General features: G+C 46.1%; 1 protein-coding gene across 2 annotated transcripts in view; it reads right to left on the bottom strand.

Moving 5' to 3' along the window:
• SH3PXD2B (SH3 and PX domains 2B) overlaps nt 1-16,669 on the bottom strand; it is a 291,253-nt gene that overhangs the window by 16,681 nt on the left and 257,903 nt on the right. For both annotated transcript variants that reach the window (XM_069244643.1, XM_069244644.1), the window contains 2 exons: nt 9,015-9,241; nt 7,221-7,270 (listed from right to left, as the gene is read on the bottom strand). In XM_069244643.1, coding sequence (XP_069100744.1) covers nt 7,221-7,270; nt 9,015-9,241 — 277 coding nt within the window. The remainder of the gene's footprint in view (nt 1-7,220; nt 7,271-9,014; nt 9,242-16,669) is intronic.

Raw genomic sequence — 16,669 nt, 5'->3', positions numbered from 1 at the left:
CCTATACCGTTTTAGTGGAGGGACGCCTGGCTGCCAAGATAATATCACAGACTTCAAGAGGAAGGTCGAAAGCTGTCAACTGCTAAATCTCCAAGCAAGGAGGCGAGACTAGACAGGTTCGGGTGAATGACCGTCCCCTCCTTCTGCGACAATAGATCCTTCCAAAGGGGCAGTCTGATTGGAGGATCGATGGCCATGCTCGGGATACCAGACTCTTCGTGCCCAGTCCGAAGCCACCAGGATTACTTGGGCCCGATCATGCCTGATCTTCTTCAGCACCCTGGGCAGAAGTGGTATTGGTGGGAAGGCGTACAGGAGGCCAGAGCTCCATTTATGACGAAAAGCGTCAGCGAGTGAGTGCCGCCTTTGAAAGTCCAATGCATAAAACAGCTGACATTTTGCATTCTCTGCAGACGCGAACAGATCTAACCAAGGCTCTCCCCACTGCTGAAAGCGACTTTGCGCCACCTACAGATGGAGACGCCATTCGTGATCGACTATGCATCGACGGCTGAGTTCGTCTGCTCTGGCGTTCAGAGAGCCCGCCAGTTGTTTAACCACCAGTGTAATGCTCTGGCTTTTCAGCCATGTCCAGAGGCAAAGGGCCTCTTGACAGAGGGTCCACGACCCCACTCCGCCATGCTTGTTGCAGTAGCACATGGCGGTGGTGTGGTCGGTGAACACCTGCACCACTTTCCCTTTGAGAGAGGGAAGGAATGCTTTCAATGCAAGTTGAATTGCCCAGAGCTCCAAAAGGTTGATGTGGAGACCAGAGGCCTCTAATCTCCGCCTCTCCCATGTGACTGCCCCATCCCAGGAGTGACATATCTGTCACTACTGGGAGATCTGGTTGGGGAAAGGAGAGGGATCTGCTGCTGACCCAATCTGGATTCGATAGCCAACACTGCAGATCCAGTGCAGTCCCGTCCGAGATCTGGACCATGTCAGAGAGATACCTCTGATGCTGTGCCCACTGGAACCTCAGGTCCCACTGCAGAGCCCACATATGCCATCTGTCATGTTGGACCAGCAGGATGCAGGAGGACATGAGAACCAGCAGCTCATACAGAAATCCGGATAGAGGCTGAAACATCAGGATCATTTCCTGAATATCCTGGACTTGCTTTTCGGGAGGATTAGCCCAAAACTTCACTGTGTCTAGAACAGCTCCAATGAAAGGGAGCATCTGAGAGGGAGTCAGGTGTGACTTTGGCACATTTATAGTGAACCCCAGAAAATGCAAAAGGTTCGCCATAGTCTGGAGGTGAGAGACAACAGCATGGGGCGAGTTCGCCTTCAACAGCCAGTCATCAAGGTAGGGAAAGACCGAAACCCCTAACCTGCGCAGATGAGCTGCAATCACTACCATCACTTTCGTGAACACCCGAGGGGTGCTGGTATGGCCGAAGGGGAGCACTGTGAACTGGAAGTGCTCGTGACCTAACACGAATCGTAAGTAACATCTGTGGGCCGGCAGGAAGGGAATGTGGAAATAGGCACCCTGCAAGTCCAACACTAGTATCCTGTCTCTAGGGTCCAGGGCTGAAAGAACCTGATCTAGCACTTTGAACTTCTCCTTCTTGAGGAAGAGATTGAGGTACTTGAGATCTAGGTTAGGGAGAAGCTCCTTGTCTATTTTGGGCACCAGAAAGTAGTAGGAATAACAACCACGACCTAGTTCTGGTGCAGGGACCCTCTCTATGGCTCCCTTGGCCAAGAGAGCCTTGTCCTCCTCGCGGAGAAATGCCAAATGATCCTCCGACGGATGATCGAATGATGGTGGCATGGCCTGAGGGGAAGTCTTGAAGGGGAGGGAGTAGCCCCTTTGGACAATTTGTAACACCCACCTGTCCATGTTGATGGATTCCCAGTGCAGCAGGTGGTGGTGGATCCTGACGCCAACTGGTCCCAGATATTCAATGGACTAGGAGGCTTGGAGGCCGAGGAGGGGGTGGGGGTGGACTGCTGGCTCCCTGATCCACAAGCACGTAGGATCCCGCAGCTGCGCAAAGGTTGTGAAGCATGTGCGATTCGGTGGTCGGGTGGAAAGGAACACAGTTGGGTACCCCTTCCGTAGCCACGAAAGGGGCAAAAAGCAGACTGTGGGGGGCTAGGAGCAGCTACGAGGTCCATGGACCGATCAGTAGCCCGGGAATCCTTAAAACAGCTTGAGCGTTGAGTCTGCTTTGTCTCCAAAGAGGCGGGTGCCATCAAAGGGCATGTCCTATAAAGATTGCTGGACATCCCCTGAAAAACCAGATGTCCTCAACCAGGCGTGGTGCCTCAAGGCCACTGCCGATACCACCGATCTACGTAGTGAGTCGGTCGTGTCCAGTCCACTACAAATGATGAACTTTGCTGCATCTCTCCCATCTGTAACAGCTTGGGAGAGTACCGCCTGGCCACCTCTGGGACTCGAGGCAGCACTTGCGCCACTGTATCCCAGAGAGTATGGGAGTATCTGCAAAAAAGGAATGCAGTGTTTATGGACTGCAGTGCTAGACTGGCAGAAAAAAACATTTTCTTCTCAAAGTTATTCAGTCTTTTTGGTTCCTTTTCTGGGGGAGCGTTAGGGAATGCGCCAGATGATGAAGCCAGGATCACAAGGCTCTCAGGCGTAGTATGTTGGGTCAGGAATTTTGGGTTGGTCGGCACAGGCAGATGGCGGTGGGCAACTGTCCTATTCACAGGAGCCCCTGTGCTGGGTTTGGACTAGGATGTCCATAAGGGCTTCATTAAAGGGAAGGAGGGGTTCTGAATTGGAAGTTCCAGGCTGAAGCACCTCGGTCAGGTTAGTCCTGACCTCCACAGAAAGAAGCTCGAGCTCCAAAACCTCAGCAGCCCTTCTCGTCACCAGAGAGTATGAAGCACCCTCCTCCTTATCCACGGTAGGGGGAGAAAGCATGCCAGCATCAGGAGAGGTATCTAGCACGGTGGCATCACCCAAATCCTGAACCCAGTCCATGTCTGGGTCAAGCTGGTATTCTACAGGGTCCAGCGACCCCTCTACACTATCCCTATATTCTATATTCATAGAAAGAAGGGTCTGGATCCGCCCTGGGTCCAGGAGAGCTCGGGTGATCTGGGATAAGTATAGGATCAACGTCGATTGTGGGCCCAACCATCATCGGGAGTGTCTATGTCTTGCCCGATGCCAGGGAAGGTTACACTGGCACAACTTGTGTAAGGACGGATTGAGAAACAGATCCGAAGGTGTCCCCCTGAGCCGAGGCAGACGCTGCTGATGTGGAACCCGAGGGATCCCTCACTGGCTCTCCTGGGCCCAAAGGCACCAAGGGTGGGTCGGTCTGCCCAAAGATGAGGCGCTTGGCCTCATAGAATTCTTTAAGCTGGGCAAGAGTGACACCGGCTCCCAGAAAGTTGGGGGAGGCAAGGAGTTGACCCAGACACAGGCTCTGAAGGCAGAGGCCCAGAGCATCAACGCTCTTCCCACATTGTGTTGTCCGAGCGACAGGGTGAAGCTGAAGAACATTTGGCCTTCTTCAACTTCTTTTTTTTGTGACCCAATCAACCCGATGACTTGGATGAAGAGTAGTGGTAATGACTCGCGACCAGTCTCCTGACCTTCCTCTCGAATGAGACCGGGAGCAACGCGGAGTCAAGTGTCGGCTGCCATGAGCTTCAGGGACCACTCCCTCAAACACTTCGGGTTCTTGGTCAGACACTTGGAGCATGACTTCAGGTCATGGTCACGCTCCAGACACCAAAGGCAGATGAGATGCGGATCCGTGACCAACATCATTCAGTGACAGGAGTGGCAGGGTTTAAAATCGGTCTTCAGGGACATCCCTCGACGCATTCAAAACTCGCTAAAAAGTATTTGACAAAAGTGTGGCAGTTAGACAAAAAATGACTATGGGTAGCTCTTTTCCAAATCTGAGTGTAGCATGGCACAGAAAGAAAAGAGCTGATGTCAGTGTGCCAGGGTGGTGCCTATATAAGACTGTGATGTCATCACGGCAACCACGACGCCAATGACACCTGCGGAGGTGACCGACACCACCTGACGGCGCGCAGGGGTACTGCTCGAAGAAAAATCTCTGGATCCAGTCTGCAAGGTGCTCCCAGTGAGCTTAATCATATCTAGAGAGGTTGTCTATGAAGTTTGCCATGCACCAACGTGTGGCTCCACCCACGGCTACCCTCTTCACTGCAGCATTTATTCCCTTGCTCTCCTTATCAGGAGCTGGTGTGTCCACAGTGACCTGGGCTGCTGCCGTTATCCTAGCAGTAGTGACTACTAAAGAGTCAAGAGGGACATGATCCACAATATAGAGTGGGTCAGAGGGTGCTGGTTTGTATTTTTTCACGATGCGGAGTGTGACCATGAGGGATTTTACTGGGTCTTTGATAGTTTCAGAGGTGGACTTAATCATGCCCTCGAGCATGGGGAGGTACTGAATGGAATGCTCAGTCTTCAAGAGCACCACTGCCAAAATGTCATCCTCACTGGGTGTAGTATACATCCCCACCTTAAGGTAGGTATGCTGTGGTAAGCCATGAAGTCATCCGGCAAAGAGGCCTTGCTGCTAAACTGGGTCTGTAAGGGGTTCTACACTGTAACCCTCCCATGGCTCTTCTGAAGGCCGGGGCAGATCGGTGAAAAGTCCTCAGCAGGAGAATATGGGCTAGGACTGCCAGTATCAGAGGAGGACTCCTAAGTACCCTGAGGGAAAGGGGGTGAAGGTAGTGTAGGAGGGGAGGATAGTGGAGGTGATGGTGGAGGAAGAGAGAGGGAGGAGGAGAAGGAGGAAGCAATGGAATAGGAAACTTGCATTTAGGCCTCTTGGGAGTCAAGATGGGTGGTGGCAGGACTTCCTTAAAGGCAAACGTCCATTTTTAAGTAAAGTCTTTTCAGGGGTCATGATCTTTCCACTATTTGGGTGGATAATGATCCTCTGATGTTCATACAGCTCCTGCTGTAGCCTCTCAATAAGAGGGCATTCCTCAAGATTGGTAGCAGAGGTTTGCAGCGCGGATGATGGTTTCAGCATTGACAGTGGCTGATTCCGTGACAGCAATGATTTCAGCTTCATTGCTTGGGCCAGTTGAGGATCAAAACCATTGGCTGGATCTTTTCTCAGCTCCAAAGCCTTTGCTCGGTGTCGACAAGCACTCAGAGATGGCATGGCACCCACAGAAAGGCAGCAGCTTCGGCACAAGGCTTGACAACCGTCTCCCATGACGGCAGTGCTTGGCTCCAGTCTGGGGTCATTTTGGAGGGACTGGGGAATCCACAGTACTCACTCCAGGCATGGTCTTCAAGAGTGGACCAGAGCTGGCCAAGGTGGACTGAACATCCTTGGGTGTTCATTCTTCAGGGCTGGGCTAGTGTGCTGGAAGGTTGGGCAGCACACTATGTGCTTCCTCCTCCTCTTTGGTGCCGAGGGAATCACCTTCCCCAAAGATTTCAAGCGTAAAAGGTGGTTTGTGCCATGCTGTTGTGGGCCTACCATCAATCTTGGCATTGGCTTACATTCTTCTTGCGGCAGAATACCAAGCAACAGTTGCAGTAGCTCTTGTCATGTTCCTGCGAGAGGCAAAGATTGCAGACAGCGTGAACATCAGCCCAGTGGCACTCTTTATACATTGAGGTCATCCCCTGAAAGACGTCCATTCCATTACCTTCAGTCTCCGAAGGATAGGCTGAAACACACAGCGGCCCAAAGGGCAAGAGGTCCCAACAGTTGAAAACAACAGACTGGAGGTATGGATTCAGCATTGTTAGTGGCGGAGTCTTCTCGCAATGGGGTGGAAGAGACTAAACTCTGAGGATACGACGGGAACTCACAAATTTGTTGTGACCAGGAGCGTGCTGAATCACATCAGAATGGAGAAAAACAATCTAACAATGGAGTAGGTGCCCAAGTGCATCAAAGACCAGAGGAGGAGTCACCAAGACCTTGTGAATCAAAAGACTCCTTCGAAGATAAACAAGTTGTGATCATCTGAGCCCAACACTGTCAAGCAAAAGTATGAAGAGCATCTGCATCTACAGCCACACATGCTTCGAAAAAAACGGTTTATTTCCCCAGTATAGCAATGCTAATAATCACCAATAAAAGGCACTCCAAAATCTTTGCTTGTTCGTTTGATAATGGTGGCTCTGGTTTGATATGTATTGAGACATTATTCACCGTTGTCCCCCCATTATGGTGAAACCTGTTTACACAATAAAATAGTAGTTTGCCTTTTCAAAAACGAACAGTGTAGACCGGCTGGAAAATTAACAAGCATTTGCAATGCAACGGGTCTCGCATTTTCTCGAGTTAGAGCTATTAGCGTTGTAAACTCCTAACCGGACTTTCTTGCCACACAAATGAAAAGAAAAAAAAAAAGCAGCGCGATCGCACTATGTAATTTGTAGCGCGATCGCGCTGAAATTGAAAACTGAAAAACCGAGTGCGATCGCACTATACAAACCCCAGCGTGCTTGCACTGCATGGAAATTAAAAAGATAAAGTAGTCCGGAAACCATGCTGAAAACATAGAGCCTCATATGTTTTCAGTAGTTTACCGGTGCTATGTAGGTGGGCTAAACACCGGAAAAGGCATGACGTATGCATGCCTTTCACAAATGAAAGCAAGCTGATTTTAAAAGGCAGGCCCACGAAACAATGAAAGTGACTGACGTGACATGGGTGTGGTTAGAAGCCCAAAGAGAGCTTCCAGCATGGGACGGAGCACTTTGCGCTCGCCCCTACAAAATACTGGCAACACAAGACCATGGGAACCCACCAATCAATATTAGGGAAAAGTTGTAGCAAGCAATTGTAAAAAGAGGTTAACACATAATCAAAATCCATCCTTCCACAGTTTTGTATTACTACCCATGAGAAACACTTTAGTAGAGGAACTGGACATACACAGTCAACCAAATCTTCTACTGTCCACTGTTCAATTCTCCCAGACTAGGCTGCGAAACCAAGAGACCTCGGTTCTGGTCCAGTGATCCAATGCAGCACTCTGGCAGTTGTTTTGAATGTTCATGTAGAAAAAAGTGACACATCCACTTCAAAAACACAGTAAAACCACCACCGTCTCTTCCATGGCTGCACCACAATATGGTCTATAAAGGCTCTGTTTTAAGGTATGCTTAGAAAGTGTGACAACCAATCAGACAATGTGAGAACAGCGAAAGAACCAATCAGAATCCTGGTTAGAATTTATTAAAAAAAAAAAGAAAAAACATGACTTACTATTGTAAGATCTCGTCGTGGTGGGGGTCTTTGTCTCATCTTCGGTGAATCTGTTGGAATCAAATAGTATATTCCACTTAGCTGAGGTGTAAAAAGTTTCTCATGTAATTTCAAAGCCATGTATTACATATATTCAGGTGTATCTCCGATAGGTGCCAAAGGCACCTTCCAGTACTTCTCAAAGAAGTTACCAAGGTTCTTTTTTCCAACAATCTCCATGTTTTTTTAAGAATTCCTGGAAGAATATGGAAGACATCTCTGAAAGGAATTTCTGACTATTTCCCAAGGCTGTTCAAACATTACTTAAAGGCTTCCCTAATATTTTGCCAAAGCTTGCTTGGGCTTATTAAAACACTGGATTGCTGACAGTGCCATTGAAATCAAAGAAGAGGAGTTGATGCACATCTTCTTCTCCAATACTTCAAAGCTTGCCTTTCTGTTTCTCCCTGTATATTTTAGAACATTCTATCTTCAGTGGCTGGCAAATAACTTAAAAGCTCATCTGCTAGGGCAATACCTTTCGTTTAAGGCCCTCTCTTTCGTTGTAGGGTCTCACCAGAAAAGGGCTCGATAACCATTATAGCCTCGGCAGCAGGCTCCACTGCCATATTAAAGTATTTTTTTCTGTCCACCACTCTCCTAGGTCTTCCATACATATTCTTCAAAGCTTTCCCTGGGTTCGTAGAGGCTCCTCTGAGCATTCCACAAGGTTTCTCCAAGGTTCCAACGTTTCCCCTTAATGATTGTTAAACTATCTAAAGGCATCTCTAAAAGCGTCCAAGATACATGTCAGGCTCTTCTAGGGTGTACAGAAGATTTTCCAAATGATTCTCCCCAAACATCCTTAAGTCTTCTCCAAGTGTTCTAAAATCATTCTTTAATTTTCTTGACATATTATTTCAAACATTTATTAAGGTGCAACCCCAATACATGATGGCAGTTATGAGCTGTACATGGGTTAAAAAATAAAACATAAAAATAAGTAATTAAAACAGTGCTAAACAAACTAGCACTTCAACCACATAAAAACAGCAGAGTGAAATAGGAGTACAACTGAAAAGAAATATTATTTTCAGAGAGATGCATTAAGGTAACTGAGCAGCATTAGAAAAGGAGCAGATGAGAAAGTCTGAAGATAAAAGTTTTCAAAGATTTCTAAGATTCAATGAGATAAGGAAGGTGGATTTTGACAGGTAAGGCAGCCTATACGCTATGCACTCCAGCTGAAATGGTTGCGCACACAACTTTCAATGCCAGAATCTGGGAATGATGAAGCTCCACACATCTTGACTTGAAGTAATCTTTGACACGTAGAATCTTGTGTTTATTTGTTTCAGCCAAAAGACTTACCATGAGCAAAACCTTTGTAAGCAACAGCAAACCTAATATAGTATTTCTAGAAGCAAACTTGCATCACAATCAGAACACAAATATTGAAGTACGAGGTACTCAAGACATCAGGTCCCAGAAATCTCAGGTGTACCACATAGATTGAAAAGTAAGATGGTGCATGAATAATTACTTAGGGACCGGCAAAGACATGGAGCTTACCCACAAGGTCAGATGTGAATGTCATATGAAACTCCCAACAGGAAGGAAAAGACAATAGGATGGGGCTCTCCAGCCAGAATGAGGCATACAAGATTCAAAATTGCTCATGCTCAACTATGTCAAAAGCTTCAGAAACATAAATATGTGCAAGGAGACGGGCGTCTCAATCAGCCATGTTTTTTTCAAATCCACCACCTGATGACATGCTACCTTTCTGAATCAACCATGTCCCTATATACTTACTTCTTCTCACATCAGCAAAGAGTGCTGGGCGATTGTCGAATCTTCCATCTCTTGGCTGGTTCAGTCCTTCTTTCTCTCTGTTGACTGAGCCCTGGGGCCTGGACACGCCATCCAAGTCTAGGGAGCAGGAATGTGCAGCTTGGCCTGATCCTAGCTTCTGCGGCTGAAGATCCCCACCACCCTTCTTTAGGTAGGATGCAGGGGCCCAGCCCTCTTGTCCTTGGTACCTGTGTAAGAAAAGTCTTTATGTGAAAAACAAATAGATAATATCAACGCCTCTCCCTAACTCCACCCACCCTACCACTCAACCTTAGGATGTTGCTGGTCTGCAGCTAAACTTCCAAAACTATGTGGTCACCTCCAGTACCAGCTTCCTTTTATCTCATGCATGTCTCTGTACCTCTATGTATGTAACAGCTTCTTTATCACTAGCATTTTCATTTTTTTTGGACCACAGTCGAGTGTGTTCATTTCCTCGCACACCACACCCTTTCTTGTTCCTTTCTGAATTTCGGTGCTCTGCTTACTCCAAGACTCAGAATTCTCCTTCTGTTTTTCTGCTCATCCTCTAACAGCATTACTTCTCTAAGGGCTCTCTCGTTTGTAATATCTTCTGTAACCTTAAGAAGTCCACTCACTACTATATGAATGACATGGACTCTTGTCACTGCAACATTGTGACCTGTGTCCTAGGCATTTCACCAACAGTTAATGCAGTTGTTTTAAACCAAATGAAAGAAACCAAAACCACAACTATTATAATGTATTAGTTGGTCAAAAAATCGCCTTTTAATAGAGAACTTGCTATGAGCTTTGCAATTGCTAGGTTTACAATCATCAAAGGGTGAAGGTCAATTTTGAATCTGTTTGGAACCAAATTTATGACCAGTAAGTTATTCACAAATTCGAAAACTGCAAGTACCTAACTTGAGTGTAAGAAATATGGGGGGCATTCACAATGTTTTTTTCAATTACAAATTAATCTGCGATTGCAAAAACTTGTATTTAGGTGTGCATGTCTTCATTCATATGATTTCCACAATTACGACAGCAGAACACTCACAAGCATAGTATTTTTGCTACTGAATTAATTTTAAAGTTAGAAATGTGAACATGACTGTTCCCGTGGGATTCCATTACGAGGTGGTCATTAAAAAAGTGGTAAAACCTTGGTTAAAACATTTGCAGGTAAGCACAAACTGTCATGATGGCATTCATACACAATTTACAAAACACATTTCAGGCCCAAAATAATGAGCATATGTTTATATTGGAAGGAGGTTTACAGACTGGATTCCCGGTCAGAACAATGTTGACCCAACAGAGGAAGGGAACGAGCAGATTCACTCCTAAAATAAGTACTCGGTCGAGTAAACAAGAATTGGAATAATGAAGAGTATTGTTAAGGGCACTTTGCCTCTTCTATTACTCCCCGTACACAGCCATGGTCGAGTTTTCTAGCATTTAGGAGTAATTAGCACTACCACTATGTAGCGCCTTAAGGCTTCACCTCGACTTATGGAAGAGGCTAGGTCGCCGGGTGCCTTATAGTCATCCTACTCGCTATTCATTCAAAACTTGATTTGACATGCCTAACACAATCCACCTTGGAGAGGCATATTCTAGCTTGTTTTCCTTTGCTACCCTCAATTGCACATCTTAGGTAACCATTTTATGTGTGATTAACAGGGACCTCAGAGGCAGTATGGTCTTCACGTTTTATGGAGGTTGATAGATAGAGGCCAAACACCCAAAAGCTTCATGTGAGAGGCGAGACTCCAGTGGGCCAAAAGCCAACTCTCTGTAGTGTATTAACAAACGTTTGTTGGACAGTTGTGCCGTTATCACTCGGACTTGAAGAAGTGAAGGATTCCAGAGATCCCTGCCACCCCGGCTTACCTACCGCTGCCAACAATGAAATCAAAGGTCACTTTGGGGCAATGTGTAGAATGCCCACCACCTCCGAGAATGGCGTGGCCCTGCCTAGACAGCTGATCAATTCCAGTACGTACTCTCCACCCTGGTATCAGACCCTTTTTTAATTTGAAAAATAAGCCAATCTCTATTAGCTTTCTAAATGCAAACATAAATCCTCCAACCGAGTTACTGTTTTCTTGTAAACTAGGTAGAGCGCTTGGCTAAAGCGCAAGCCGAATTTAACACTATATGAGAGGGGCGTCGAAATACCGCAAGGATCTGAAGCCAGCAGACCTGAGCAAAGCATTACAGCCCGAGGTAAAGGGTCATCCGCCGTCAGCCGCGATGAAGTCAGTTTATTAAAACAACATCCTTCTCCCCTTGCGCACACTGGGCATATGTTCCCCATTAGGTCCGTACAGATCTGTGCATTTTGTGCTGATGTCAGCACCGCGGGGTGACTTGGAGTTTATATGTATGAGAAACAACAAGCTGCGGTCTTCCCCTTACAGCATTCTGGAAAGTTTTTGGTCACCCGCAGCCACCACTTCTGAGACTTCAGCTGAGCGCACGTCCCTGCTGATGGGGCAGGAACCAGGCCGCCCTCGCCCTTCCAGCGGCAGCCGAGGACAAAGAAATGATGAAGATTTCAAAAAAGCTTAGTTAGAATCAGAGGTGGACAGCAATTTTGTGAGCTATGGAGAATTCCCAAATAGTCGGCGTAAGGCGGAGACAGGAAGGTGTATGTCCGACAGAGCCGAAGCTGTCATGCCATTGCCAAATGTCACATCACACAGAACACTCTGTAATTTCAGAGACAATGATCCGAAGACCTAGCACAGCCAAAGTCTCAAGAAATGCTAGCTTTAATCGTTTTCCTTTTTATTTCAAGCACAAATACTACATGCTGTGTACCCTGCTGTCTCACACATGATTCTCAGAGGTGGGCTGTCGAGGAATGGCCTTGCCTATGCCAGGTCTACGACGTGAAATATTTCGGAAGGACATAACTGATTAGTCAACGACCATGACTGATAGACCTAATTTGTGCACCTAAAGAAATGTCTCTTGGGTGGAAGCGGTCCTGGGTTAAACGTGGGAGTTCAAATGCAAGTTTGGTAACTGGTCAATAGACTGACTGCAATGAACACAAGATCTCCGCAAATGCCCTGTGCACCGTGGGCAAGAGCAGAAACTGAAATAAAAACATTTTAATAAAGAAAGGGGCCAAACTGATCGTCATAAAATGGGATATTTGTTGTTGGTTCTCGCCAAGAAGTTAGAGGATAACCCGCCTTGATTCAATTCATAATACTAGTAAAGGGTGATACTTAGTATGGAACTGTTTGGAATCTCCCGAGATTGAGGTTTGATCATATTTTGTTGACTCCTCTGGTTTTTGTTTGTCAATGAAGTGCTTTCCTTCTTCTCACTGGACTGCTCTTCCTGACCAAAATCTGGTTAACTTCCTCGCCAGCTCCCGTCATCTCCACTGCAACCCATCCCAGATACAAGATCTCGGGCCAGGACAGGACAAACAGACCTGAGGCAGAATCGCTATCATCTTCAAGGAATCCATCCAATGCTCCACCACCTCCGAAAGTACCACAAGCAATGCACAATGACCTTCAAACTCCTCATCACTGCTAACAGCATCCTGTGCAACACCCTCGTCTACTGTCCTACCGAGCCACGTGCCACATTCAGCAGCACTATCGTGGACCTTGTCACCCCGATCCTCGACTTCAGCACCTTCATCCTCTGTGGCAACCCCAAGTACCAACTGGAGGACCTAACCAATCCCAACATGACCAAGCTCCTTGAGGATCTGTCCAACCTCGTATTTAACCAGTCAATGGAAGGCCCCACACAAGCTGTCGGACACCTACTGGTCCTCATCTTCCTCAGCGTCAGCAACATCACAGTAGACAAGCCCACATTGCTCATCTGGTTTACCATACCCTCACCAACTTCAGCCATCACCACAGCAGAAACACCATCACCAAATCTTCATGCCAGGACTGGAACAAGAGCTGAGAAGAATCCTGGCCTTCCGAACTCCTACACTACCGGCCTCAACACAATGACAACCTCCCTGAATCCATCTCCAACGCCTGGAACACTGCCAGCACACACACACTGGCTCCTCTCAATGTCATCAAATCCATAAGAACTAGACTGCAAGCAAGCTGGCATATGGATGGTCTAAGAATCAGCAAACACAACTGCAAGCACCTTGACTGCAGAGGGAGACAAAGTCAAAATGGTACTGATAAGAGCACCTACAAAGCGGTGACACCGTGGCCCGCATCCTACTGGATCTTTATGCTCCCTTTGACACTGTCTCCCACCCAACTCTTATCCAACGACTTCACAAAGGTGGCATCCGAGGTCTGCACTTTGCTGGATTAGCTCCTTCCTGACAAGATGCACCCAGTTAGTTTGCCTAATTCCCTTCACAACTGACGGTGTCAACCTCAGCTATGGGGATCCACAAGGATCCTCACTCAGCCCCACCCTGTTTAACACATACATGACTCCATTCACAAGCTTTCTCACAGCCCACGGAATCAACATCTAATCTTAAACTGACGACACCTAGCTCATACATGAACTCTCTGACAAGATGCCACACACCCGGATCAGTTTCTCCAGGAGGAGTATGACCAAAGTCAGCAGATGCATAAAAACCACATGCCTCAAGCTCAACAAGGAGAAAACGGAAGTAGTAATCTTCGGGAAAGACATCGCTCTGGGACTCCACCTGGTAGCCTGTCGAACTCAGACCCACACGCATGCTGGCAACCCAGGTAAAGAACCTCAGAATAGTAATCGACAACCAACTCACCATAACCGGCCAAAAATGAACACAGTCTCATCTCCTGCTTCCACAAGATGCCCAAGAAGATCTTCAAATAGCTCCTCACCAACACTTGCAGAACAGCCACCCACGCCCCTTTCAACATCAGGATGGACTACGACAACACACTCTTTGCTGGAATCAAAACTCAAAGGACCAGAAGACTCAAGACCTTAAAAAACTCAATGGCCAGGCGCACGCCCCCAACCTACCACCCTGTGCTCACATCACTCTGCATCTCAAAGAGCCCCACTGGCTCCCAATTCACAAATGAGCCATCTTCAAACTCCTCAATCACACATATAAAGCCATACACAAAATAGGCTCCATGTACCTCAACAACAACATGAATTTCCACATATCTACCAGACACATCCACTCAGCCAGATTCCTACATGTGCATACCCCCACAGCATTGACAGAACCAGATCTGGTGGTCGTGCCTTCTCCTACCTTGCTCCTAATCCTGTAACAATCTGCCCCTGCACATACAGCCTCCTCCTAAGTTCTTGAATTCAGCAGGAAACTGAAGGCCTGGCTCTTCACCTAGCCTCGACCTTGGAGCAGCCCGTACCGCTCCTGCTTCACTGCCAGAAAACCCACTGAGTGAGTTGAGCTCTATATAAATGCATCTACAAAATATTTTTCATGGATCTAAGGAAAAAGAAAAGAGGTCAAATTCCTAGTGAACAACGTGGAGTGGAGTCAACTAGCACCTCACTTTCCTTTAAAACATTGAACTGGGAAGGGGAGATACCCAAAAGTGTATTAGATGTTAAATGGACTACCGCCAAATACCACCACCTACAGCACTAATCGGTTCAACTTCATAAAGTTTTCACTTATCCAGTCCTAATGGTCTGTCAGAGATTGGCGAAGGAGATTCCTGAAGAGGTCTTGACTCCAGTAATTACTCCAAAGATGACCTGCATGCTATTTGCCTATTTTAGGAAAGAAAGCCCAAATAATCACATTAACACAGTTAAGGGGCAAAACTAAATACTGGAAACATGGGAGAGAGTGCAAAACCTTGTGAGACACCACGGAACGTCTTTATGTAGGTGGATCAAAAAAGGGAAACCACAAACATTTAAAGGAGCCCGATAAACGTTACCTTATCTAAGTTGGGACAGGAACTCCCAAACTTAGTTCATTCAGTTGTTGCAGAGGGACATTGTAGATGATGATGCCAAATGAGAGGACTTCTCATGTCCAAATGTCACTGCCAATCAACAAGTGAGGAATCAGCTTTTTGGCACCCTTCCATTCCTCTCTCTAGTACAAAGCTAGCTTGGAAATGTCAAAAGGTCACCCGATTTAAGATTCTAGTGAACTTATTCTTCACTTCAAACTCCACCAAGTTTGAGAACAGTGTCAGCTTAGTCACCGGTCAATAGTTTTGTAATTCTAGGGGTTCAATGTCGCTTTTTCAAAAGTGTTTTATAATAGTTGTCTTCATCTCTACAGGTCCTGGGCATTTCAAAAACAATGTTAGTGATTTAACTCACTGTACCTACCAACTCCCAATGTAGACTAGCAGACGGCAAGTACTATGAAATTCCTGAATGTTTGATAAATTAAAAATAGCATGGGCTTTATTGAGCTGTGTAGATTTATTCTGGCAAGTCAGGGTGTTCGTAAGCCCCTTAAAGCGACACCAGAACTAGCCTCTGTTCGAGATATTGGTGCAGCAGCATTATGAGCACTTTGATGCATAGCAATGTTAGCAAACAAGCACCTAGTTTTTTAGTGAGAAGTAGAAAGCTTTAAGCTCACAAAGCTGCATCTAATTGCATTTTATCCTTAAATGAAGGTTTATGACATCTTCTAGCTACTTCGGTTACTGGCAGCTAATCTGAATAGTGAGCATAAGGAATTCTTTGTCTCACTTGTTGCCCTTACTTCGCTGATTAACTTTACTTATAAAATGAGAGAAATAGTACATGGTCTGTGCCCTCATATACGGCTTTCCGTTCAATTATAAAACCATCATGTGCCCTCAAGAGTTAAACTGATCGTGGTCGAACGGAAAACCTCCCTCATCTAATTAAGCTGATTCAATTTAAGGAAAAATATTTCAACTACCAGAGATGCTGATTCTATATAAACAGAAATAATCCCCTAAATTCAACATCTGTCCTATAAACCGTATCATGAATATAGACTATTTCTGTACATCAGTTAACACAACTAACCAGTGTTAGCACTTACTAACACTTAACGACTGAATATACTTAGAATTAGAGTGTTTTCATTTCCTCTCATAGTACACCGCATTTCTGATTTGTACATTAGTCATCACTTCCTTTTCCTGTGAATGAGCGCTCAGATGTATACATAAACTCCACTGTTGTTTAAGAAATGAATCCTCAGTTGTTTCACAGCATTTAGATCGTTACCTCTCCCACATGAACACAGCAACGTTCACTGAAACTCAGTATTTGGGCACTACAGAGTCAAAGCCGATCACTTTTTGAGGGAATCGACAACTCTGCCAACTGAACAAGCAGATGGGTTAGAATCCTCACCAATGTGCTAGGAACACAGAACTTGCATCAAGTCTATCCCCTGAATACTGATCGTAGCGCCAGCTCTGGAGGAATACCCACCTAGTTTATTCCTGAAGGAAACACTCCAGCTACAAACTCTTACTACTCTCTATTTCATATCCCACAAATACATAACCAGCCAGACCAATTTAATCAAGAAATCAATGAGGGAAGTGCAGAGGTCACAACGAGATTCCTCACAAACTCCATTGTCAATTTAATTTCACACCAATATTCACAACAATCTCTGCCAACTAGAGTCTCATCCACCACAGCCATCATTCAAACTTCAAGCCAAGGAAAATGTTCACACCAAATGCAGATTCATA

This window comes from Pleurodeles waltl, chromosome 7 (genome assembly GCF_031143425.1).
Source record: "Pleurodeles waltl isolate 20211129_DDA chromosome 7, aPleWal1.hap1.20221129, whole genome shotgun sequence".
NCBI classification, from domain to species: domain Eukaryota; kingdom Metazoa; phylum Chordata; class Amphibia; order Caudata; family Salamandridae; genus Pleurodeles; species Pleurodeles waltl.
The sequence above is the reverse complement of the archived record's forward strand: the minus strand, read 5'-3'. Positions and strand labels throughout refer to the sequence as shown.